This window comes from Scheffersomyces xylosifermentans, assembly GCF_036884685.1.
Source record: "Scheffersomyces xylosifermentans strain CBS 12540 chromosome Unknown RJT20scaffold_1, whole genome shotgun sequence".
In the NCBI taxonomy this organism is placed as follows: domain Eukaryota; kingdom Fungi; phylum Ascomycota; class Pichiomycetes; order Serinales; family Debaryomycetaceae; genus Scheffersomyces; species Scheffersomyces xylosifermentans.
Genome location: NW_027042939.1, coordinates 2,859,860 through 2,885,293, shown reverse-complemented (window position 1 = coordinate 2,885,293; position 25,434 = coordinate 2,859,860). Strand labels below are relative to the sequence as shown.

General features: G+C 41.1%; 9 protein-coding genes across 9 annotated transcripts; 6 read left to right on the top strand and 3 right to left on the bottom strand. All coding sequences in view use genetic code 12, as the record gives it.

The window, feature by feature from the left end:
* Positions 1-428: 428 nt before the first annotated feature.
* Positions 429-2,541, bottom strand: RJT20DRAFT_124815 (uncharacterized protein). The gene has a single exon (XM_064916343.1). It carries the CDS (start codon positions 2,060-2,062, stop codon positions 527-529), a length of 1,536 nt encoding a protein of 511 aa, XP_064777619.1. The 5' UTR covers positions 2,063-2,541; the 3' UTR covers positions 429-526.
* A 1,789-nt stretch (positions 2,542-4,330) lies between these two features.
* Positions 4,331-7,030, bottom strand: KRE6 (beta-glucan synthesis-associated protein). The gene has a single exon (XM_064919220.1). The coding sequence runs from the start codon at positions 6,544-6,546 to the stop codon at positions 4,390-4,392; it is 2,157 nt and encodes a 718-aa protein (XP_064777618.1). The 5' UTR covers positions 6,547-7,030; the 3' UTR covers positions 4,331-4,389.
* A 3,016-nt stretch (positions 7,031-10,046) lies between these two features.
* Positions 10,047-12,026, top strand: RJT20DRAFT_132695 (SKN1/KRE6 family beta-glucan synthesis-associated protein; the record flags this gene model as incomplete). Its single annotated transcript, XM_064918160.1, has 1 exon — positions 10,047-12,026. One exon carries the CDS (start codon positions 10,047-10,049, stop codon positions 12,024-12,026), a length of 1,980 nt encoding a protein of 659 aa, XP_064777617.1.
* A 10-nt stretch (positions 12,027-12,036) lies between these two features.
* On the bottom strand, positions 12,037-13,688 carry RJT20DRAFT_17035 (tRNA splicing endonuclease subunit). The gene has a single exon (XM_064919215.1). It carries the CDS (start codon positions 13,445-13,447, stop codon positions 12,047-12,049), a length of 1,401 nt encoding a protein of 466 aa, XP_064777616.1. The 5' UTR covers positions 13,448-13,688; the 3' UTR covers positions 12,037-12,046.
* On the top strand, positions 13,685-14,430 carry RJT20DRAFT_17064 (SAGA histone acetyltransferase complex subunit). Its single transcript, XM_064919219.1, has 2 exons — positions 13,685-13,754; positions 13,888-14,430. Exons 1-2 carry the CDS (start codon positions 13,722-13,724, stop codon positions 14,179-14,181), a joined length of 327 nt encoding a protein of 108 aa, XP_064777615.1. The 5' UTR covers positions 13,685-13,721; the 3' UTR covers positions 14,182-14,430.
* Positions 14,431-15,136: 706 nt separating this feature from the next.
* On the top strand, positions 15,137-17,836 carry FAA2 (Faa2p). The gene has a single exon (XM_064919218.1). The coding sequence runs from the start codon at positions 15,373-15,375 to the stop codon at positions 17,623-17,625; it is 2,253 nt and encodes a 750-aa protein (XP_064777614.1). The 5' UTR covers positions 15,137-15,372; the 3' UTR covers positions 17,626-17,836.
* A 794-nt stretch (positions 17,837-18,630) lies between these two features.
* Positions 18,631-19,957, top strand: RJT20DRAFT_17040 (cationic amino acid transporter). Its single transcript, XM_064919216.1, has one exon. It carries the CDS (start codon positions 18,713-18,715, stop codon positions 19,760-19,762), a length of 1,050 nt encoding a protein of 349 aa, XP_064777613.1. The 5' UTR covers positions 18,631-18,712; the 3' UTR covers positions 19,763-19,957.
* On the top strand, positions 19,958-21,224 carry RJT20DRAFT_17041 (uncharacterized protein). The gene has a single exon (XM_064919217.1). The coding sequence runs from the start codon at positions 20,153-20,155 to the stop codon at positions 20,864-20,866; it is 714 nt and encodes a 237-aa protein (XP_064777612.1). The 5' UTR covers positions 19,958-20,152; the 3' UTR covers positions 20,867-21,224.
* Positions 21,225-21,581: 357 nt separating this feature from the next.
* Positions 21,582-25,145, top strand: ZCF35 (Zcf35p; the record flags this gene model as incomplete). The annotated part of the gene is made up of 2 exons (XM_064915796.1): positions 21,582-21,867; positions 21,943-25,145. 2 exons carry the CDS (start codon positions 21,582-21,584, stop codon positions 24,990-24,992), a joined length of 3,336 nt encoding a protein of 1,111 aa, XP_064777611.1. The 3' UTR covers positions 24,993-25,145.
* Between the last annotated feature and the right edge of the window lie 289 nt (positions 25,146-25,434).

Genomic DNA, 25,434 nt, shown 5'->3' with positions numbered 1-25,434 from the left:
GGAAAAGATGCAAAAGCTTTGGTGAAATATGGTGATGTAAATAGAAAATTATATTGTTATATACCACTCCATATTTAGAAGAAATACAAAATGAATAAAGCAACCAGGACAAGCTCGTTTGTATCTTACAACCAGCTCCAAGGACCTCAATGAGAGGTTTCGATGACATTATTGGACATGGGTTAAAAAGGTCCCCTATTGAACAGTGAAGAACATGCATTGAGATGTAGTTAATGGTTGTATTTTGTATGGGCAACCTTGCGAACATTATTTATTTATGCTTATAGAGTAATATTAGAAGAAAGCCTAAGAAAATGATGAGGCAATACGTTTGATAGCAGCTTTTATCACTTTCTTGAATGTTTTGATCCAATTCTTTCAAAATATACAAAAAATGCATTTTTGCACCCAATTGTCTACATGCTTAATCTACTAATTTTCTTCATTAACTCGAATATATATTACTTATTAACTTCTCTTATCAAGAAAAGTATCCTGTTCTTTCGATAGAAATAGACTATCCCATTTATTGAGGCAAGAGGGTGGCACTCTTTGGAAGCTTCTTGTCCTTTAAGCCGTAGAATAACTTCTCCAAGTTGGCAATACCAACTTCAATCTCTGGAAGGAATGGCCCATCGAATTCCAATGGGTTGTATCTTCCGTTAGGGTAAAACTGTTGAAGTCTGTCAACGTATTCCTCCTTGACGACATCGTGGGTGTAGTAGTGGAAAATCAAGTTGTTTCCTCTCTCCTTAATAAGGTCTTCTTCCCATTTCTTCTGCTCCTGGACCGTTGGTAAGGTCTTAGCACCAGACCAAACACCAGCAAGGGCAGCTGCACTGGCCTCAATGGTGTGGAAGTTGATAGTAGAAACGGTGACACCAACAGCTCCAATAGTAGGGTCCTGGACAGAGAAAGTGTTGTAGTAAAGACCACCAACTCTGGAAAGATTGGATGGGTCAACAACTTCAACGTAGTCAGTCAAGAATGGGTAGTGGTAGTGGTATCCAGTCGTCAAAACAATCTTGTCAATGTCCTTCTCAGAAGTTCCATCTTTGAAGAAGACTTCACCGGATTCAGGGTCGATTTTCTCGATCTCACCCTTGGCAACAATACCGTCAGAAATCAAGGCATCGTTAATCCAGTCGAAAACCAAGTTCTTTCCTCTCTTAGAGTTGACGGTCTTCTTTGCAATTGGGACAATATATTGTAAGAGGTTGACGGTACTGATACCACCTCCGATAACAAGCACATTCTTGTCTGCGAAGTCCTCTTGCTTTCTGTAAGACTTAGCGTGAACGATAGCACCTGGGTGCTTCTTGTTATATTCAGCCAATCCTGCGATGTGAGGAATGTTAGGAACAGTGTAGTGACCGTTGGAAAGGACAACGGCATCGAATTCTTCGCTGTACCAGTTCTCCTTTCCACTTTCCTCGTTCTTTTCTCTAACAGTGATAACCCATTTACCTTGAGCATTCTTAACAACCTTTTCAACAGTGGTGTTGAGTCTGATATGGTCGTAGAGCTTTTCCTTCTCAATCCAGTTGGAGAATCTTCCAGTCAATTCTTGGTGGTACAAGAATGGGTAGATTGGTCTGGATTTGTCCAAATACTTCTCTTCGTTGTCTTGGTATGAGAATCTGGTGAATCTGGCTGGAATGTTGGTGAACAAGTCTGGGAAAACACCGGATCTTCTCCATTCCAATTCAGACAATTCCTTGTTCTCCTTGAGAGTCACTGGCTTGTCCTTAGTAGCACCGTCCAAGTTCTCTGGAACTGGTACACGAGGGTGGATCACATCTGGATCGTTGTACTTCTCGGTGTCCAAGACATCCTGAGGAGGAACTGGCAAATCAGCCTTATCCAAAGAAGGAGCCCAAATTCCACCGGCCTTGTCCTTTTGTTCAAAGGCCACGATCTTAGAGAATCTTGGGTTGGTGGAAGCTGGTCCTCCAACGGTAGAGGAACCGTCCTTGTTGGTATGGAGGAATTCGTATAACGAAGCGAGACCACCTGGGCCTGCTCCAATGATAGCAATGGAGTTAATGTCGAGTTTAGTCATTATCGGTAGGGAAAAGCAGTCAATAGCGATTTTTCACCAAATGGGTAAGATTAAGCTGATTTGCTGTAGTAATTCTAGTATTATTGTAGTAATGTAGAATTGTAGTAATCTAGTATCTAGAGAGTTCAGAACTGCTTCCTGATATATAAATTTAAAAAGGATATCAATTTCGCTGCAAAATTTCGGGACGATTGTTGCAGTATATATACAGCTGCAGCCAACGTTCCTTGTGAAGTATTTGTACAAACACCTCAAGCCAGTTTAGAACTGTTCTAATGGCCATCCACACTGTTTAACTGGGGACACCATAATTCATAAATTACGGCACAAATCCACACTTCCATCGTTGGGGATCTTATTATTGCAAAAAAAAAGTGTGGCTCTGGACTGATTTTCTTTTTTCGGTGTCGCGACCGATGATGCGTCTGAGTCAATCAGCGGGAGACGAAAGCGTTATGCACGAGTAAAGTCAATATAATGTAAGACTGTTGAGAGCGTGAAGAGGAGGGTGGAAGTGAGACGTAGGTGGAAGGATGTACGCACCCAGTAGAAAATGTGACAAAATACATGCAAGTCCGATGGAGATTTGGAATGGGCTTTTGTTAGGGGGTGGGAGAGAGGTGATAGTGAAGTGAACAGGATATTCATGGAAGAGAAATGAGATAGAGTTAAGGGACAGGGGACAGGGGCAAGGGAGGGGGGAGATGAAAGTTTAAGGTTTACAGTTGATGTGGATAGTGGATTCTAACCATTGAAATCGGCCCAGATATCTCCTAATCCACATGGGAATTGCACAAGTCTGGCGGTTTTTCAAAACGGCTGAATCTACACATTTCTTGGTGGTGGAGGGTTTAGTCTCTGGCAAAAAGCTTGGTTCGTTAGGGTCGGTTATATGATCCCTTTGATCCGCAGGTTTTTTGTACTGTTTTGCACTTTTTTTTATACCGTTTTTAGTTATTTTGTGACGCCCTGTAACGGCCAAGGGCTTGAGACCACTGATATCTCCTCTAATTACTCAAGTATAACCGTATCTATGAAGTTTAGAGATAATTTCAACTTCAATTTCAATTCTTCTTTCTACACACTTTTTGGTGGTTTTCGGTGGGAACCCTAATCCACAACGGTATTGTTTCCGTCGTAATATAAATAATATTATGAACCTTAATTATGAAATTGGTATTACTATTGGAACTTCTGGTTATAACGCCTACCTGTAAAATATACATACATACATGCAATAAATACACTACAACGCATACAACCCGCACATAAATACAACACATACACCATCCATACATACATACAACCCGCACATTATCCGCACATAACTCATCTTTTTATCTGTATGAATCAGCACCCTCACCCCCTCAGTCCCATTGCGACCCGACCCGAAACCCTCATTTCTGTCCGATGGCCACCAGCGTCGTCCCCATTTTCTGTCTGTCTGTCTGAACGGTTCCAGAGGATGCAAAATGGGAACCGTATAACCAGATATGAGAAAGAGGTTACTGTAACAGCTGTAAATGAAACTCCCTGTCGATTTGGGCATGCCGCCGCCACCTGTAGCCACAACCCCAAGAACCCAGAGTATTGGCAAAACAACCCGATTACCCAATTTCGTTATTCCTGTCCCATCGGCCGGGACAAGTTTTGGACGCAAAATCGCATACCGAAGTGTGGCTTTATTGCAATATAAAATAGTCCATGCTGGGTTCTTATAGGAAGGGCAGAAAGTGGTTGTTTGTTATAGGATGGAATTGAGGAGATATATAGCCCCACCGTGGATAGTGGAAGAAGTCGTTGGATCTGGTCTTTTGCGTAGATGAGATGAGATAATTAATGTAATTAATGCAAATATGGAGATAATGCAAATATGGAAATATTCTATAAATATGGAAATGAAACGGTTAGAGGAGGGGCTTTGGTACGATTGCAAAAACTTTATATACGATATAATCAACTGGGTTAAATAGTGGTTAATATACTAAAGAATATGGAAATGGTTGGGGCTCTGGAACGATTGCAAAAATCAAAATCAGATTTTACCTGGGTTAATATACTGGATAATATACTGGTTAATATACTGGTTAATATACTACAAATATGGAAATATAGATATAATCATAGGGATTGGATTGGGGTTTTGCAACGATTGCACAATCACTACTTACAAAGACTTACAATATCAAACAGAACCATTACTGGCTAATAGAAGGATGTGTAATAAATGAGATACTCTTAGTGCCCTAAGATCAGGCTTAGAAGCTAGAAACTACAGAATAAATAATGAGGATTGCCAAAATCGGTCTATTAAGCGTATGCAACTTTCAACAACCGTGGACCAACTTATTCTTGGGGAACGAATAACCTCCGTCGGCGAACGAGGTCAAGTTGACGTTTTCGTAGATGTTAAGATGACTCTGGATGTAGTCGTAGGTAGGATAGTCAGCAGGATCGCATCCGACGTTGATGCTGTCGTTAGGCTGGTAAACTCTGACGTAGTCGACTCTCATGGTCATTGGGAATACGAGCGATGGCCAGTCGATGTAGGCCCAGTTGTTGGAAATACCGAAGTTCATGATCATGGCCATTGGCTCCTTGGAGAGTCTTCTCCAGCCAATGTTTCCGTTGGGATGCAAGGCAGTGGCATGGACAGTCATCGTTGGGTCTTCTCCGACAAACCAAGTCAAGTAACCGTTGTCGTTGTCGTTGAGATATTCGAACCCGTATCTTTGGTAGTTATGATCCCCGTCACCTCTCTCGTACCATGTGTTGTTCAAGGTAGTGACAGCAGAAAGAGCCTGTTGGAATGGACCTCCGGCGTAGGTGTTCATCACTGTGGTACTCAGATTGTGGATTTGAATGAAGTCATAGTCTGGAATGTACCAGATATCGAATGGAGCCAATTGCAACGATTGGGAAGCCAAACCGGTGTTGACACCAGAAGTGATCTTAGCAACTTCACCTTCAATAGCATCGATTTCTGGAGCTCCTCTTCCAACACCTGGGTTTGGATGGTCAGATCCTGGACAAGTACACGAGTTCAATCTTTGTCCTGGCAAGTAAGAAATACCGTCTGGAGAGGATTGGTTGGGAGTGATACCAACATCACAGGACTCATAGGAATAAGGCCAAACACCATCGGTAGTAGCTAAGTATCCAGGTCTTCCCAAATTACCCATGGTCCATAAACCAGGCCACAATCCCATGACACTACCGTAGTTTGGTAATCTGGCAGAGTATTCGATTTTACCTTGAGTGAAGCACATCTTATTCCACGACTGGACCATTCCTGATCTGTAGTACAAGTCGTGGTTCTTGAACGCATCCATACGGAGAGTCAAGGTTCCGTTGGATGTTGTTACAGCATCTGGATCGTACCATTCCAAGTCCTTGGTGGCATCATAATGAAGATCTGGTGCTGTGAAGAACTGGTCGTCACCTTCGTAGAAAGTTCTTCCTTCTGCGTTGAACTCGTCGCTGAATACCAACGTCCAGGTATCTCCATTCTGGGCCTTGTAGCTCAATGCTTCTTCTGGCGTATCGGGGTCGATCAATGACGTTCTTATGGCACTCAAAAGCGGGTAAGAATAGTCTGTCAAGATCTCGTACGACTGTGGAACCATATGATGGGCAGCATTGGAGTAGGTGAACACTGGAAGAATGATGAAGACACACGCTGCTCCTAGTCCCAACAATATAAGACCAAGCAAACCTCCAAGAGAACGCTTGTCCATGTTCTTAAGGTCATAAATGAACCTGTTTTTGTCGTATTCTGCATCGGCAACAGGGTCTGGATTGTGGAGATAGTCGTCTGGTTCCTTTTCGTCGATATAAAGCGGGAAAGAAGTGGCAGGATATCCTCCGAATGGACTGAAATCGGTGTTATGTGCAAATGGGTTGGACGAGTTGTTGGAAAACGACAGCGAATCGTCTCCACCATACTGGGAAGTGGCCTGTGAATGAATCTGGGTGTTTGCCCCAGTGGTTGTTTCCTTGTTGAGGAAGTTTGTGAGAGAAGTCAGCGAAACCACTCGGGATCCGGCCATAGATGGATATCTATCGTATTCTGGCGGAACGTTTATCCCTGAAATCGAAGGAGAGCTGTTGCCGAGGTTGAACACGGACCCACTGTTGCTATTGATGTTGCTGCTGTTATTATTAATGTTGTTATAGTTGTTTCCATTGTGGTTAAGGTTGTTATCCTCCGAGGAAGACTCTCCTCCAGACAAGAGGTTGGCACTGGTTCCATTCTTGGAGTAATAGCCGTTGAAGGCATTGAACGGTCTTCCGTAAGCATCAGCTTCTGGTTTCGATGAAGACAACGACAGTCTTGAGGAGCCTTCTGAGGACTGCTGGTGGCTCAGATCAAGCTCGTTGTGGGTAAGAAATGGATTATGGGGCGAGTCAAACGAGTCGTCGTCATCAGCGTGAGTTACGTTAAGACGAGGAGGAGCGTTTGAAGTGAGATCTCGACGAGACATGTTGGTTGTGTGTTATATATGTTGATATGAGATGATATGAGATGATATGAAAGATGTAAAAAGGTGTGTATATCAAATACCGATGTTTTAAATAGCGAAAGGACTGGTTTGTCTTTTACTAATTGGTATTGTTGATATGGTCTTGGTATATGATCTGGTATGATCTTGGAAAGTGGCTCAGTGATAATGTGAATATTTTGTATGTTCAATATGATCCAAATATGGTATGGGTCAGAAATGGGTCTTTATTAGTTGGTTTTAATGAGTTTTAATGAGTTTTAATGAGTTTTAATGATATGGAATGACTTGAAATGACTTGAAATGACTTTTCCTTATGAATATCAATACTTCCAACTCTTCCAATTCTTCCAGACTTCTTTTTGACCTCTTTTTGACTTTTTCACCACTTCTTCGTCTCAATAATTATCAAGTTTATAACGAAATGACTATGGTATAATGAAACAAGCTCTATTCAACTTCTGTTTCTCGAGATTTTTCGACTCTTCTGGTAACTAGACCTTCTCTACGACACAGTAGCTGTCTTTAAACTCAATTTGAACCTCGTATAGTGCCTTATCTCTGGGCTTCTTTACGAATTTGATCTGACAAGCGATTCTTTCTTGGTTTCTTAGCACGTCTTGGCACCAAAAGTATTCACCGTCAGTGGGTGCAATTTGGGCGGAAAAGAACGGGAATTGGACTACAAGTATCTCCAGCTGTTGTAGATTCTGTGTATCTACTTTTCACTCGATCCAAACCTCCGGAATGCCGTTCTTTCTTGACTTCAAGCCAACTCGTTGTTAAGGCCTCTCTGTTCACTAACAAAAAACAGGACTAAATCACCAATACTACTGGTAAAATGACGGGCTAAAATCGGGGAAATTTCAAACTAATTGCCTCACGATGTTCTACTACGCTCAGGGACACGTCTGACACTCTCTATACCCTAGATAAACACTGGTAAAGACGTTAAACTTCAACAAGTTGTTGTTTTACACTGTTAAATGCCCTGGGGTTAGCACGGGTTTTTCTGTGAAAAATTTTGGGCCAAAAATGTCGCGGCAATTTCTTTTTATTTTGGAGCAGCAATTCCGAGGGTGCGGGTACACAAATAAAACTGGTGTTTGCGCGTCGACAAAAGGAGTGAGGTAAACTGCACCTTTCGAGATCAGGACCTGCTTGAGAATGAAGAATGAGAGAATCAGGAAGAACTTTATTCCTGATAGAGGAGGTGCGTGCATTGGTGCGTGTGTTCTCGCAGCGGCAATCTGTGCTTCGATGTACTATAGATGTATGATACAATCTTAAATATGGTGTGTTCACTGAAATAGCAGCGATGCAGCAGCGATGTAATCTGGAACTTTAAACTGTATGACCAGAAGTGTATATATTGAGTATATTGAGTGAGCATGTTAGACATATTGAGTATATTAGGTATATTGAGCATATATTATAAATAGATACACGATTTGCAGAATGGCTGTGTAGTTAGATAGAAAGTTAAATAAATGTATGTGTATGTAGCTTATACTATGGAACGTAACACAAGGACAAGGACCAGTACCCAATATCGCACCCAATACTCCATGGACTTAAAGCTTAGCCTTATGTATCTAAGGTTAACTGATGTTTCTAGTTAAACATATGTTTCTAGTTAACCATATGTTTCAAGAGTCTAACCGCATTCTTCTTAACAATAACAGTGGTTTCGGACCTGAGTCGTTTCTTCGATGATGAGCCCTGCGATTAGTCTGAGACAGTATATTATATTATCACTCCAGTTAAGCCCAAATATAAACATTTCTCTTTACGTGGATGCAATTTCTTGGACTGGGCTCCCTCCCTCTCTCCTCTCTCTCCACTGTCTCTATCTTCCCCATTCGTTACCACCTAAGCCGTGCGTTCTGGTCACCACTGCTTCCAATTTACCACCCCCTCCCCCTCTCATCAATGTCTCTCTCCAACCACTCCCTGGAATTCCTCCCACTCCCACTCCCACTTCCCACTTCCCACTTCCCACTGGTTACTGCCTCGCGTCGCTTCACGTAATGTTCCCAAAACAACAAACTTGCACAGTATAGAAGGTTCAGAGCCTGGGCGACATTATAGGACACCATCACTGGAACCGTCTCGTTTCATGATTGCTAGAGTGTCTAGATGCTTTGTTAGATCCACCGTCTGCCTGCGTTTAGACGTTTTCACGTGATTTGGCACTGCCTTCGTGATTTCCGGGAGATGCAGCCGAGGGTAAACAAACATTTAATTTTAGAAAAAACCTGTCAAAAGTATATCTTGTGAGTCCAAAACCTTTCCTAAAATGGATCTCGAAGTCTTAGGCCTTCTCTTTATTATGGATAAGCGTACGGTTTATTGTAAGAATATGGATTATTGTGTTTTATTGTTAGCATAGGGATTATTGTTAGCATATTGGGCGAAGGAGGACTCTATCAGAGAGTAATGGTGCAGTTGAACGGTCGCAGACGATAAAGACCACGAAATTTGTAATTTTAATGGTGTTTCGTAGAATCTCCCCTTGCATGTGTGGTGGAAATGAATTTCATGTTCTTTGAATGTGGTTCACGGTTCACAAAATATCGAAATTGGAGAATGTACCCACGTTATAGCTGTGGTGGTTGAAGTGGGAAACGTGTCAGACGACCATAATTTAATTCTCCATTTCGGGGAGCCCACAGAGATGAGAATTTTTATTGCAGTTGTAGTGTTCCAGAATGGCATTCCACATTTTTTTTACCTTCGATAAGAATGCATTTTTGTACTTATTTATTAATTATTATCGGTAAAATTTTGAGTTTGGATAACGTTTGCAACCGTTTTCACTATATATTCTGAGATATGGCACGGAAATTTCTCCATAGTTTGTAGCTGATTTCTTGTTCAGCTTCAAGTAAGGGCCTGATATACCTTCTCTTTGAGGGCATTCGCAAGAGTGCAACTTCATTGTCTTGTACATTATCTTGTCAATTCAGCTCAATATCACGCTGCCATTCGCCACAAGCTGGCAAATACTTCGCTTCACTTCAACCGAAACATACACATCACACACCTTCAAATTGCAACCATTACCCCCTTCTTTTTTTTCTTAAATTCCTAAAATACTTCCCTTCTATATCCTCTTATATATCACCCCCGTGCCATATTCTATCCACAATGATGGCTATGCTTGACAAGAAACCATGCTATTCCTTTGCTACTATCAAAAGTCTTGATAATTTCTTTGTGTCACGTTGTTTCCCTTTTGGGCGAGAGTTCCAAGAAATTTAGTTGCAAATTTTCGCGGAACACACGACTTCGTTTTCACAGTAATTCTTGTTACTTTGAAGTGTCCTTCTCTATATAAACTTGCCTATGTCTACGTGGAGCAACATGGCTTGTCGGCTAGGCCGTTATAGATAGAAAGAAACAACTTCAGCAGTTTAGAGCTGTTTAAAAAAAAAATTGTTGCTGCAATAGAACAGGAGTATTGATAGCATAAACATAACATGCAACATCGAGATTTAACGTACAACACACCACGGTTCCAATTGGATCCGGCAAGCAATCTGGAAGAAGAACTTTTACCTCCAGCTTCTCTAACTTTGCGTAATCCCTTTGAAGAAGACGAAAGCTCTTTTGTATCAAGAGAAGATTCAGAATTCACTACTGGGCTGCAAGACCATAACAATAATGCATACTCAAATAACGACGAGCCTTACGGCGCAAGACCAGTTTCTTTTCAGAATAGTGAATACAATTCAAGTACTATACCAAGCCCTAGAGGTCCCCAAGTAATGTCCGAGTTTGACAGATATCCATCAATGCATTCGATAGCCAATTCTAGAGTGGCATCATACGCATCTTTTAATAACATACAACCAAATGGATATGATAACTCCGATCCCGAAAACAGATCTCAAGTCTCAACAGACAACCATGGCGGTTTCACTGACTTTAGCCCATTTGGTGGTTACCCAGCTTCGTCATTTCCATTATACATAGATGAGAAGGAGGACGACGACTATCTTCATAATCCGGACCCAGTATATGATGCCCTATATGACAAAAATCGCTTCATTTATGATTTGAGAACAATGGACAGAAGGTCCTTGAATGGACTCCTTGGATTTGTCGGCCTACTCATAGCTGCCTTGCTTGTCTTCATTTTACTTCCTGTATTGACATTTTCAGGAATCGGACGCCCGACTTCAAATTCGTTTGAAGTCTTAACGGAATATACCTATCCATTACTCAGTGGCATCAGAACTAGTTTGGTTGATCCTGACACTCCAGAGGAAGCTAGAACATACACTGCAAAAGATGGAAACAAATGGGTTCTTGTATTCAGTGATGAGTTCAACGCAGAAGGAAGAACATTTTATGAAGGCGATGATCAGTTCTTCACTGCAGTTGACCTTCATTATGATGCCACCAAAGATTTGGAGTGGTACGATCCAGATGCTGCTTCTACTGCCAACGGAACTTTAAATCTCCGTATGGATGCATTTAAAAACCACGACTTGTTCTATAGATCTGGTATGGTTCAATCATGGAATAAGATGTGCTTCACTGAGGGAAAGATTGAATTTTCAGCAAGATTGCCACACTATGGTAATATATCTGGATTGTGGCCAGGAATGTGGACAATGGGTAACTTGGGTCGCCCAGGTTACTTAGCTTCGACAGAGGGAGTGTGGCCATATACATATGACTCATGTGACGTTGGTATAACTCCCAACCAATCTTCGCCTGATGGTATATCGTATTTACCGGGGCAAAGGTTGAACAAGTGTACATGTCCGGGGGAAGACCACCCTAACCCAGGTGTTGGAAGAGGAGCTCCAGAAATTGATGCTCTTGAAGGAGAAATATCTGGGGGATTGGGTAGAGTATCTCAATCCTTGCAGGTAGCTCCTTACGACATTTGGTACATGCCTGACTATGACTTCATTGAAATTCATAACTATTCAGTGACCACAATGAACACATACACTGGAGGTCCGTTCCAGCAAGCTTTGTCCGCAGTAACTTCCTTGAATCTAACCTGGTATGAGAGAGGTGATTATACCCATAACTTCCAGAAGTACGGATATGAATACTTGAACGATGACAAGGATGGATACATCCGCTGGTTTGTGGGTGATGATCCAACCTACACGGTGTACGTGAATTCTCTTCATCCTAATGGCAATATTGGATGGAGGAAGATTCCAAAAGAACCAATATCGATGATCATGAATCTTGGTATTTCAAATAACTGGGCGTATATTGACTGGCAATCATTGATTTTCCCAGCTACCTTGAGAGTCGACTATGTTAGAGTGTATCAACCATCTGACAACATAAAGTTGAGCTGTGATCCTCCAGATTATCCTACTGCTGAGTATATTCAACAACATCTTAACATTTATCAGAATGTCAATTTGACTAGATTCAGAGATGGTGGTTATGAATTTCCGAAGAACAAGTTAGTTCATAATTGTTGATTGAGAAAACTAGCCTTGGATTATGTACTTTCAATGTAAATTATACCGTGATCATTACCTGGATAGATATCATCCAAATCCATATTTTTTTGTAGTTTAAAGTCACCCTCTGTAATGTTGATGAAATTGAGAACACCGTTATTCACAGTTGCTATTACTACAGTTCGACCATCGGATCCATATTTCAACTTATTGTCTCGCACCTTGTTGTACTGGTTCCGTTTTTGAATTGCTTCATCCAACTTCGATTGCCTCTCTTTCTGCCTCTGATATCTTAATTCCTTCTTGGAAGGTGGCATACTGCTCTTCTTCTTGTTAACGACTTTAACTCGTGGAATCACCGTCTTCCCTTCTTCACCTTTGAATTGGAAATTTAACCTGTTGTGCAAAGCTTGAATGGTTTCCAAATTAGGGAAGCGTGCAACATCAGTATTGACTACTGAAACCTGGAAATCTGGTAATGGTGGGTTCTTCTTGGAAAAGGTGGGAGTTGGCCTCCAAACATTGAAAGTCAAATCATAGTTCTCGCTAGGTTGTGGATCTTCTTTTATGCTGTCATAAGTAGAATATGATTGGATTAAGCTCAAAGATTTAAAGACATCAGTGAAATTAAAATAATGCTTGGTTGCAAAATGCAAACCGTGGAACAATGGAGCGGCAAGAATTCCCCAGTTATGTAACTTACTCTTAAGTACTTCAAATAAGCGATTTTTCTTTAATATGTGATCAACATAGCCAAATATTGTGTTTACTAATGAAGTACCCGTCTTTCTCTCTGCTAGCTTTGTACGCTGGTCTTTATCGCCAATTGGCTTGAATTGCTGAACCAAATAGCCCAACCTCTTTAAATATGCATAAACCTGGTATTTTTCTATCAGATACTCCTTACCATTAAATGCTAAACTGTACAAGAACTCCAAGTCAAGTGCAACAAGCTGGTCATAATCAAATTCTATCCCATCTTCATTTGACTGCAAAAAGTCGCTGTAGACTTCATTTCCAAGATATATTACCATGGACCCTCTTTCCACTAAATACACAGTTTCTAGAGGATTCAAAGACATTCCTCCTCGGATTTTATTACCTATATTCACAGGAACCCCAACATCTCTGAAGTAATTGCCTTTCGCATGGGGCACGATACATCGACCGTTTTCCACGTCCCATACTCCTACTAGCTTCTGCTTCAAGTGGTGGCCTCGCACGCCGCTCAAGGCTTCGTACATCGCATTTCTAGATTCCTGCAACGAGTCAATTTGAACATTTGTCCCGTCTGGTTCGAATTCCTTTTCACCTCTTTTGGGGATTCCAGTGCCAGACGTTAGCGATTTATTAAGCAATTTCCAATCTTGGACCTCATCTTCTACGTCAAAATTCGCTTCGTCTTTCGTTATTACAGCCTCGTCCCGCTCCTCGGCCATTCTTGTCTATATACCTACAGTTTCAGCTATCCTACACTACAATTTCACGAAGAACGATACTGGTTTCCATACTATCAAACTGGTTTCTTCAATGGCTCATCGATAAAGAAGTAGTTAAAATTCCTGCAGATACTTCATGCTGCCGCAACCCATTTTGATGGATGGTAGCGCCGCGTTGATCCGTCGGCTATAAATCCGTGGAAAGACAGTTGTATGAGAAGACATTGATGTTGAAAGAGTAGATATTTGAGAGTTTCATTGCCAAGTAGATGAGATGACGGAACAAGCCATAACATTCCAAGTAGTTGTATGTTGATATGCATTTTTCAGCGGGACGAAAAATCCCCCTAGCGTAGAGTTATAGTGCCACCTATTGAGATGTCATTGGCATTAACGCCCCAGTCCACCAGAACAGTATTAACTAATTCCCATGAAAACAGGCTGAATCGGTTTTGAAGGACATAGTGGACAACATTGTCAGACAGCAGACGTTGGCGACATTTGCCAACCATGTATCTATCCAGCAGCAAACCAAGGGAAACCACGAATCCAACGTGCCGGTTATAAGCAATTTCGAAATCGGCTCTACGAAAGACATCTTTGGCCAGGACAAAACCAAGTTGAAGACATCAGAAGCGTCCCGGTATTTCCTGTGTGAAAATTGTGGCAGGAAGATAGCCGGAGGACGGTTTGCCCAGCATGTTAACAAGTGCTTGGAGAGGCGGAGAAGATAGAGAACATAGCATATTATAGGGTCTTCTCCTTCGTTTGGCAGGGACTCTTTAGGTTTACGTCCATAGTTAGATAGATGGATTGGGTTTTGTAAATAGTTGATAGGATGAAAAATACAACTCACCCGGGAATAGACAGAACGTTGGCAGCGGGTTACCCGAGACTATGCTGACGTTCTTCAGGTTAATAAACACGGATAATGTCAATACAAAAATTTACTTTGAATGGGGTTCTCGGCCATCGGGAGTATATGGTGACAAATCGGTTAGACTATCAACAATGAAAAATTGCTACAAGTACGAATGGGCCCTCTAGAGTTCTCCACTTCGCCTATTCATGAGGTACCCGTAAGCCTCCCACACTGTGGGACCTGAAACAACCGACTCAACATTAATTAATATCCCATACCCACCATTTGCAATTCATGTACAATAGGAGCTTCAATGTGCCTCGCTTCCCCATAAGTTTTTAAGGTTGCCTGTCAACAGTTCCACACACTAATGAAACCACTGCTTCTGTACCGCTTCTGTACCACTTCTGTACCGCCGCTAATCGTGCAACTCCACTACAACTACATTGCAGACGCCTCCTTACCTACATTTCGGCCTTTAGATCTATATAGCCAACTCCGAAACTCCTGGAAACTGGGGACTGTACCGGATAAACCCATTATATGTAAAGAAGCATCGATTTCAGGTGGGTGTGCCCCATTCCATGGGTAATTGAAAGGGTAGTTTTTTTTTTTGTTTCTCCACATCCGTCCTTATTATTATTTTCCCGAACCTAATCGCTATCTTTTACCTGAAACTGCCCAGCTATGTCCGCTTTTCTGAGTTCAGACTACCCATCATATCCTGGATAATCATCCACCACAGTTCCTTCCACCTCCAAACATCACTATCATTACATCCCATCTATGTCCTGCAGAAGGGCCAATTTTTCACTTCTCCTCTTAAAGTACAGGATTTTGCGGGGTCGATGTTGACGGAGGTGGTCGGTAGATGAAATGGAGGCCGATCAATGGGGGTGAAATATGGTATAAATAGCTGGAAGAACCGCGTCGAGTAGAGTCAAGGAAGTGGTCAACACAGCAAAAGGTTGAAAATCGCACCTCGAAGAGCTGTGGAATTAGCACAGTTATAATCGGTATTTCTGGTATTCTATTTATTTTTCAGTCAATTGGACCCTCGGAAATGTCAAGATCACTCTATCAGAAGACCGATTGCACGAAGCAACAGGCATTCAAGAGATTGCCCTTTGGAAGAGATGTCATTGATAACGTAGCCATAGGCCAGCCCACGGCAGATGGTCAATACTCGGCGATTTACAGAAATAAGGCCTTGCCAGACCGTAATGTGGAGACTCTCCACCCGGATTTGGACACTTACCATAAATTTTTCAACAATTCAGTGGAATTGTTTGGAGATAAACCATGTCTTGGTCAAAGACCTTATGATTACAAGACAAGAAAGTCGGCTAATTACTTCAAGTCTTACACTTACAATGAGGTGAACCAAAAAAAGAGAAACTTAGGAGCCGGTCTCCTCTACTCTTTGCAACAGAATCCTTATAAAGACTCCACTGTGGAAGCCCATCGCAAGATAGACGACCATATTAGAGATTGGAGAAGTTACGGCATTCCTAATCTTGCTACAGATAACCAAAACGAGGTTATCGAGAAGAGTGTGTCCTTCATCATCTCAATTTTCTCTGCTAACAGATACGAATGGATTTTGACCGACTTGGCATGTGGAGCCTATTCGATCACCAATACAGCACTTTATGACACATTGGGACCAGATGTCACCAAGTACATTTTGGAATTGACTCGCAGTCCTCTAGTAGTTTGTTCGCATGACAAGATAGCTGGTATCTTAGAGTTAAAGGATGAATTTCCAGAGCAGCTCAAAGCTGTTATCTCGCTTGTTTCTATGGACCCTTATGATACAATTGATGAAAGCTTACTCAAAAAGGCAAAAGCATTGAACGTTGAAATCCATGACTTTGACCAAATTCAGTCACTTGGAGCATCACATCCACTTGACGAATTACCACCATCTGCAGATGCCTTGTACACCGTATCCTTTACTTCTGGTACTACTGGATCAAGACCCAAAGGTGCCATGTTGTCTCAGAGAAATGCTGCTTGTGCAGTAAGTTTCTTGATTAGTTCCGAACCGCAACTGGGTGAAAGAGACAAAGCATTTATATTCTTGCCTTTAACTCATATTTATGAGAGAGAGACGAGTGGCTTTGCTCTTTGTACTGGCTATTATTTGGGATTCCCTCAATTGGTAATGGACAATGTTAAGGTTGATGTTTTCCAAAACTTAATTGATGATTTAAGAATCTTTAAGCCTACTTATTTCTCTATTGTTCCTAGAATTCTTACCAAGATGGAAGCTCTCGTTAAGAATTTGATAAAAGATATGGACAAAAAAGATGCCAATGAGGTCAACAAGATCATTGACTTCAAGTTGAAGGAACACAAGAGATATGATGGAAGCCAGGGAACAGATTTCTATCATGACAATTATGCTCCATACAAGCAATTGCGTGAATACATGGGAATGGACGAATTAAAGTGGATGCAAACTGCTTCAGCACCAGTTGCTCCTACGACTTTGGTATATTTAAAGGCATCTCTTAATGTAGGATTGAGACAATTGTACGGATTGACAGAATGCTTTGGTGCTATTACGTGTACAGATGCCTACGAGGCCAACCCAGGATCATGTGGTTCCATCGGTATCACTGGAGAAGTCAGATTGAGAAACGTATCCGAAATGGGATACTCCATTGATGAAAACAAGGGAGAATTGTTATTGAGAGGCCCACAAGTGTTTAAGGGATACTTCCACAATTACGAGGAAACTAACAAGTGCTTCAATGAAGATGGTTGGTTCCACACCGGAGACATTGCTAGATTAGATGAAACAAATGGAAGAATCCACATTATTGATAGAGTCAAGAACTTCTTCAAGATGCAACAAGGTGAGTACATTTCACCAGAGAAGATCGAGAACAGATACTTATCTTCCAATCCAATCATTTCCCAACTTTATGTTCACGGAAACTCCTTGAAATCATATTTGGTTGGTATTGTTGGAGTTGATTTCGAGAAGGGATTGAAGTTTTTGAATGAGGAGTGTGGCTACAACAGGATCGACATGACAAGTGAGGAAATGCTTCAGGAAATTAATACAGTACAAGTTAAGAAGAAATTCTTGGATCTCATCAACAAGAACGTTGGGGATAAGTTGAACGGATACGAGAAATTGCATAATATCCATTTGGAAATCAATCCATTGACAGTCGAAAGAGACGTGGTCACACCAACGTTTAAGATTAGAAGAGGTCCAGCATCCAAGTTCTTTGGTGATGTATTCCATAGATTGTACGAGCTTGAGCAATCCCTTTTGCAAAGAGTCAATGCCAAGTTGTGAAGGGCTATTTATATTTATGTTTATTGAAGTTACTTATTTATTCATTTTTTGATGTTGCCGTAGGTATATAGATACTATATTTTTAATGTGTATGCGAAAGCCTATTTTTGGCCAAGAAGTTGCAAATATTGATGAAATGTCATGACAGCGAAGACACAAAGATGGGAGGGAGTGTCATATGATAAAATTTTATCAATTATTACCTAATTTTCATATATATATATAATATGGAACAAGAGCTAATCTATGTAAATGTCACACATTTCCGAAATTGTCACAACTACAGCTATAAGTATAACGTTATTATAATATCTCTTGTAAATGCTCAATATAGATACCTCCCTGCGACTGGACTCCGTTACCTTCTTTTTCTTTCTTTCTCTCATTTTATCTAACTTTATCGAAGTTTCTCTCCTTGTCTCATGTCCTCTCCTTTTCTCCAACTTTCTGACCTTCTCTCCCCACCTGCTTCTACCTCTTCAACCACCACCCACTTCACTTACCACCACCACCACTCCTTACCTTTCACCCTCTTCCCAATGGCTGCAACTCCCTCCTCCCTCCTCCCCCCCCCCCCACCGACGCTCCTTCTCACGCGGCTTCGCTTGCCAAGTCCGGCCCCAACTTGCGCGCCGTGCTCTTCTCCAAAATCTCCATTTCGAATGACTCAGAGACTCAATAAAATGTCACGCTCGGTGACCGGATGTGCATCGCAGAAAGAAAAAAATTATGCAAAATCCGGAGAAACTGGAGTGGTTGAGAACAGAAAGAGACAACGAGCAATACCAGTGAAAAATCGGAGATGTCAATGTTTTATAGTTTTCATCTGTTACTGTTCTTCTTTTGATAACGAAAGTCTGGTGTTTATTTACATCTCGTGTGACTGTTACTATCGCTCTAGAAATCCTAGCTTACTGATCTAGGAATCTTTCCATTCTCTTACAAAGAGAATCGGCAAAATACAACACACTCGGAAATATACCTCTCCGGTTTCCCCAGTCAGAACAGCGTTTAACAAATCGCCCAGAAAGCTGGTTTTAACTTCATAAAAGTCATAGGTGTTGCGTTATAAAGTGTCACCGTATCCATGGCTCCTCCTCCTCCTATCGTAATAGACGCTCAGGCGGTCAGCGGCATCACTGGATCCATCTCTATTGCCTGTTGGATTATCGTGTTCGCCCCGCAAATCTACGAAAACTTCAGAAGACAGTCTTCAGAAGGGTTATCACTCACTTTCATCATACTATGGTTGGCAGGTGATGTGTTCAACGTATTGGGCTCGGTGCTACAAGGCGTGTTACCAACTATGATCATTCTTGCCGTATACTATACCTTGGCGGATATCGTATTGTTATGGCAATGCTTAGCATACGGTAATGGAGAACTGACGGATTTGATCCACTTGTCTCCAGCAAACCCTATGAACGAAGATGTTTTAGAGACTGTATTGTCGAGAGAGCATCACCACCATCACCATCACGAACATGAACTCTTGGAAGATGGTGAAGAACAACAAGAAGACGAAATAATACAAGAGCAAAGCAATCAGTTCTTGAATCCAAATGTCGACATCGAAGAAGCTTCCAGCAGCGGTTCGTCGTCTTCAGCAGCTTCCAAGAAAATGACCGCCGTTCAGTCAGTCTTGGTTAAGACTCTCATGGTTTCTCTCGTTATTGCATCTGGTTTGGCCGGTTGGTACATCTCATACGTCAAAGACGCTCAACACAAACAAAAGCACCCTGGCAAGATACGTAAGCCAGAGGAACTTATTTTCGATCCTTTAGCTCAGTTCTTTGGCTGGTTGTGTGCCTTTTTATACTTGGGTTCCAGAATTCCCCAAATTCTTTTGAACTACAAGAGAAAGTCCTGTGAAGGTATTTCATTCATGTTCTTTTTGTTTGCATGCTTGGGTAACTTGACATACGTAATTTCTATTTTAGCCATCAACACCTCATGGCACTACTTGTGGGTTAACTCTTCGTGGTTGGCTGGTTCCTTGGGTACTTTAGGCTTAGACTTCACCATCTTTGTACAGTTCTTCTTGTACAATGAGAACAATGAAAGTGATAGCGAGAGTGAGGAAGAGTCCTTGCTCAGCAACCAGGCCCAGCAACTGGTCACTTATGGCTCTGCTTAGGGCAGATTCATGTGATAGTTACCAAACAAAGCTTTCAAGAAGTTACCGGCCTCCTTCTCCAACTTTATTGGCATTCCCTGTCTAGTTGGAGTAATCAAGACATCGCGAAAATATATAACGATTTCCGCAACTATAACCATAAGCCGAGGAATTAACAAAACGATTTCAAAAAATGTCATAAATCATGCTCCTCCGACGATAAAAAATCTTCAATAGAGTACGAGTTAAAGTTTATGCTACAAGACAGGAATGACTGAATAGTCATTCAAAACGGACAAGTGTCTTGTCTTCTACAACTGCATTAATTACGAAGACCACACGAATCTGACCAATTCCAACACCTCGGAACATTACGCCAGTAAGACGTTCAACATTAAAATTACATTTCGAATGGTTCTCCAAATTGAACCAACATCTCACACAACAAATGGTCAAAAATACATAATCTATAGACATCTAAACTATAAAATAAATGCCCTGCCATCCCATCAAATTTTATCCGAAAAGCTAATCCCAACACCGTTGGAATGTTCTACATGCCACAAAAACACCCTTCAGAGCCCAGCAGACTCTTCATGCCCAGTATTATCCACACAACACCGGATCCATTCGCACGTTCGAATTACCATCGTAATTGATATTGTTGGAAATGGATTTCGCAGCAATGGACTTTCACCGTATATAGCCCCAGGAATATTCACGCTGCACCGTAGACTCCGTAGACTTGAAATCCCCAAGATTCAAGCTTCGCCAGGGCTGCCCAAGATTTTCAACCTCGGGCTAATCCCAAATCCTGTATTCCCCACAAGCCCAACTCTATTTTCCACCGTTGTTTTCGATGGTTCTCTACAGCACTATAAAAACCCATCCCAAGGCACCGCAGGGGAACTCCGAATGTCACACTGTGAATTCCTATTTTTGCCACCTAACTCTAATTCCAATTTCCGCCACTTACCAGCAAATCCAGCCGTAACCTCGCTTCCTTGCCGTTCTACCCAGACACCGTTCACACCTCAAATTCCTGACAAAACTCCTTATAAACCCCGTCCCACGACAGCTGCTAAATTTTTTGGCAGATCGTATCCGCTTGCCTTAAACCCGTGACACAAAACCGCAATTCCCGAAGCCCATCAAAACCGCAGTTTTCCCACGGTCTTAAACCCGCTTAATAATCAACACCGTCCCCTTTCCCACAGTGTATATTCTCTTAACAACCAGTACCCAGGCATCACGTTAAACACCATCAACATCACCATTACGTATCGTTGATTACTATTACTACATTTCGTATCCAAGTTGATTACTATTACTATTATTATTATTATTATCACTATTATTATTTTATATTATTTGTATTAGGTATTAGTTATTACTATCAGTATTAGTATCAGTATTCTCATTCCCATTCTCATTTACACTATTTTTATTATTATTATACCCTTTCGCCGTGCCTCGAATTGCGTGACAGAACACCGTTCATGTACAAAAGATAACTTCCTTTGGACTCTCGTGGCGAAACAAAAGAACTCAAGTTCGCATTATCAACAGTTTCATTGTGATTGTATATATCCCCATCGTTTCGTTACTAAAGCTTTCGTCGTCGTTCCCCAGAAACCGGGTTTTACAGCGAGACCTTGAAAAAAGACACAAAATTGTTAGGTCCGAAAGATTATCTATTATCATCACCATCGATAATTGAACACACCAGTGGATAGAAACCACTTGAAAGCCAGTGTATTACCATATAAACAGACCGGAACAAGGGATCCGAAGCGATACCCACCAAAACCCCTAAGAAAATCCGCCAGAAATCCACACAATGGAGAGAGAGGACGAACACATAGTCAAGAAGAGAAACAGACCTTCGCTAGTCTGCGGAGCCTGTAAGAAGAGAAAGATCAAGTGTGATAAGGGTAAACCATGTATTTCGTGTGTCAAGAACAAAATCGAACACCTTTGCATTTATGATGAAAAATGGGTAAATGGCAAGAAGAAAACTAAGAGAAGAAAGCAGCAGCCTGCTCTGGCTCCAGCCGTTGGACCAACGATATCCGAATCTCCTACAGAACCAACGTCGAGCAATAGTTTCAGTTCTAGTGCCAGCAGTTCGGCCAGCTTGTCCAGAACAAACACCTTACCAGTCAAAACTGAACGCATAGACCCTGAATCAGTAAAACCAGTCAAAAATGTTAATAAGGAAAACTCAGTTGTGGTCATCGTGCCCAAATCCGAATTAGATGAGTTGAGGGCAAAAGTGCAGAAGTACGAGTTGGGCTTGATATCCCCAGCAAGATCAGATAACTCTGAAGAATTGAATCCATCATCATCCAATAACACATCCAATGCTGCCAAAAATCCCAGTGTATACCCTCCTCCTGAACAAGAGGCTCATTTCTACAATAGGTCCATGAACCCTACAAGGCGATCAATGGGCTCTTTCCATGATGCATCTAGACCAGGTGATATTCCTGTTGAGAATATCTTGCTCCTGAATCAATGTTTCATCACAAAGGATATGCCACCTCCAAAGGCAAAGAGGATCACGATGGAAGATGTACCGAAACACGATTTCTATGTCGTAGGTATAAATCCATACGAGTCCCCCAGTGATACTATCAATTTCTATGAGAATAGTAACTCCATTCGAGTGAAAGAACGCACAAGAAAGGTCAACTATGGGCCTCTTGCCTGGGCATCGATTCTGAGAAGAAACAAGTACCTAACCTTAGTGAAGAAGTTCACTTCATCGCAGAAAGCAAAGGAAATCGTTGAAAGAATCAATAAATCTAAAGCTTCCACTGCAGAACCTCCATCAACCAGTTCATGCAGCTTATTGAAACCATTGGCAGACGATGTCAAAAGCACATTGAACATGGATGGTAGTCAAATAAGGCGTTTTGAACAAAAGAGCAAAGAATCAGATGGAGAATACGACGAAAGTTTATCTTATGTCAAAGAATCTACAGGGGAAAGGGAAAGTACTAACCCACACCCCATCTTTCAAGAAATGAACCAGCGGACTATGTTGTTGGGTTTGAGTATCTTGGATGGACCGATTGACAGGGAAAAGAAACTTATAGAACAGATTGAGTCCATGGTTCCTAAGAAGAGAGTAATCTGGCTATTAGTGGAAAGATTTTTCAGAGTCGTTTATCCATTCGTTCCTTTCATCGATGAGGAGGATTTCAGATACAATATTGAAAGACTTATAGGGCAAGAGTCGTATGAAGAAGTGAAGCCCTCGGTGAATATAGAAAAAAGATTGGACTTTGCATATGTGGGTGTTTTATGTGTGGTTTTGAGATTATCCTATTTGTCTCTTTTCTTCAACAGAAGTTCAATTAACGAAGCTATTTTGAAGAAGCCAAGTGCCTATCCAGATGATCAAGTTAGAAAGTATTTATTGTTAAATGGAATTCATATTTGTGCTATTGACATGGCTCAAATTTGCTTGCATCAGTTCCAACTTTTGAGGAAAGTCAGCCTTCCTATTTTGCAGTGTGCTTTATATTTGAGATTATATCATACATTAGCACCCGAAGACGGGGATGGATTAGATGGTGGCGATAGTCAGATATTCAAAGGAATGTTGGTGCAGATGTGCTATTCCCTCGGCTTGAATAGAGAACCAGACAACTACAAAGACTCATTGACCGACGAGAAAACTAATCACTTGGGAAGAAAAATTTGGTATCATCTTGTTATCAGTGATTTCATCCAAGCATTCACATTCGGTAATCCATTGACAACGAATAGTATGTATTATGATACAGTTCCTCCATTCATAAATGTGGACAATTCAAATCTTAAAGATACCGAGCTTGAAGGTGCTGTCACGAACTGCTTCAAGTTTGGACAAGCATTGATTAGAGGTCCAATGAAAGGAATACTTGATATGACTTTGAATGTCGGTAAACAAGTGAAAATCCCGGAATTGACTCAGCTCGTCAATCACTTAGAGCTCGGTGTTACTGGTATTTTTGGTAGAGTCAGGGATTATGTGAAACTCTTGGAGTCGGAAGATGTATCCTACCACTTCAATAAGATAAAGAAGGCACAGATTCTTCTTTCGTTGAATGCATTCTTTGTGTCCATGTACTATCACTTTTATGATTACTACGAGAATAAGGGAAATCTGACATTGTCGTATTTCTATTTGAAGAAATTGTTGGCTGTAACAATTACTGAACTAACTCCTTACTTCTTTCCTTTAATTATAAGAAGTCTGGAAATTTTTGGAGAAGGAGCTGATTTGGTAATTAACCCTGACATCATTCAGGCTACGCAGAGAACCAGTGAGGTTATCATGATTATAGTTATCAAGATTAATTTCTGGTTGTATCGTAGGGCCAAGTCTTCGGACCACCAATTCAGGATGAATTCCGATCACAAATATAAGAACTACTTCGAGACAATGAGTACCTTAGTGGTTTGTATGGAAAAATGTGCTAAGATTTGTCTCATGGCAGCTTCCATCATGAGTAGTAGATATTACTATGCTTGGGGTGTTTCCAAGAGTCATACCTTTTTGCACAAAGTGGTAGCTGACGAAGAATTGTACTCCAGCAACGATGATTTCGAATTGAACTTCATCGCACCAACTAACGATCAACTTCAAGATCTCACCAATCTTGTTCAGAACACATTGACTGTTTTGAATCGTACCGTTGGAGAACATTGTGACAGCGTTGATCTTCGTGCATTATTCAAAGTACATGGCCAAAAGCCAAGTGTTTTGAAAAATTTGAAGACAGAAGAGCAAACGGTTCAACGAGCTCCATTGGATGCTCTTAATAACTACTCTCTTCAAGATGTACCAACTCTTTCTAGTACGAACACCCCAATGTCAGATAGTTCCAATATTCCTCTCGAATTGAGTGGTTTTGAGGACCTTAGATTTGATGGTAGTGATCAGATAGACTCGTTATGGCTCCAGATGTTGTCCCTGAAGAACAACAAGCAAAACACTCTCAACGACAATTTGAACTATAATGAAGCGATCCCAAGTGCATCTAGCTATAATACAGACGTGAACGCAGGCTACTACAATAATACACAGTATACATCCAGTACCAGCGCAACAACATCGGCTCCCGATACCGCCCCAGAGTTCAACTTTCCATTCACAGCTAATTACCAATTATTTGAGAACTTGGGAAACGCCTTAGATGGAGAGGATGGACATCTCGATTTCTTCAACGATTTACCATTAGACAAAGTCTTCAATTAGTTTTTTTTTATTAACTTTTTTTTTTTTTTTGAAAAATTCATTTTGATGGGTTTACTTTTAATTAATGTTTGGTACCTAGGTTAGTTGTATATATATATTTTAATTCTTATATTTTAATCTTCACTTATAGTTTAATCTACAATTTTGCCATAGGTGAAGCAAATGGAAAGGTTAATTCGAATTTCAGCAGCAATATGTATTCTACATAATTACAAGTTTCTGGCAAAGGCATGTGAAGAGTCGAAAGCTATCGCTTGTCAATACTAAGAAATTCATGCATACTACTGACTTGCTGGTCCCTAAAACGGAATAGAACGTTCTTATTGTAATATTCTTCTACATCCAATTTGCACCCATCAACTCCTGCATCTTTAACACACCACATATTTACCTCCCCACATAGAACGATTTCTTATCAAAATTGGCCCATACACTCTGTTAT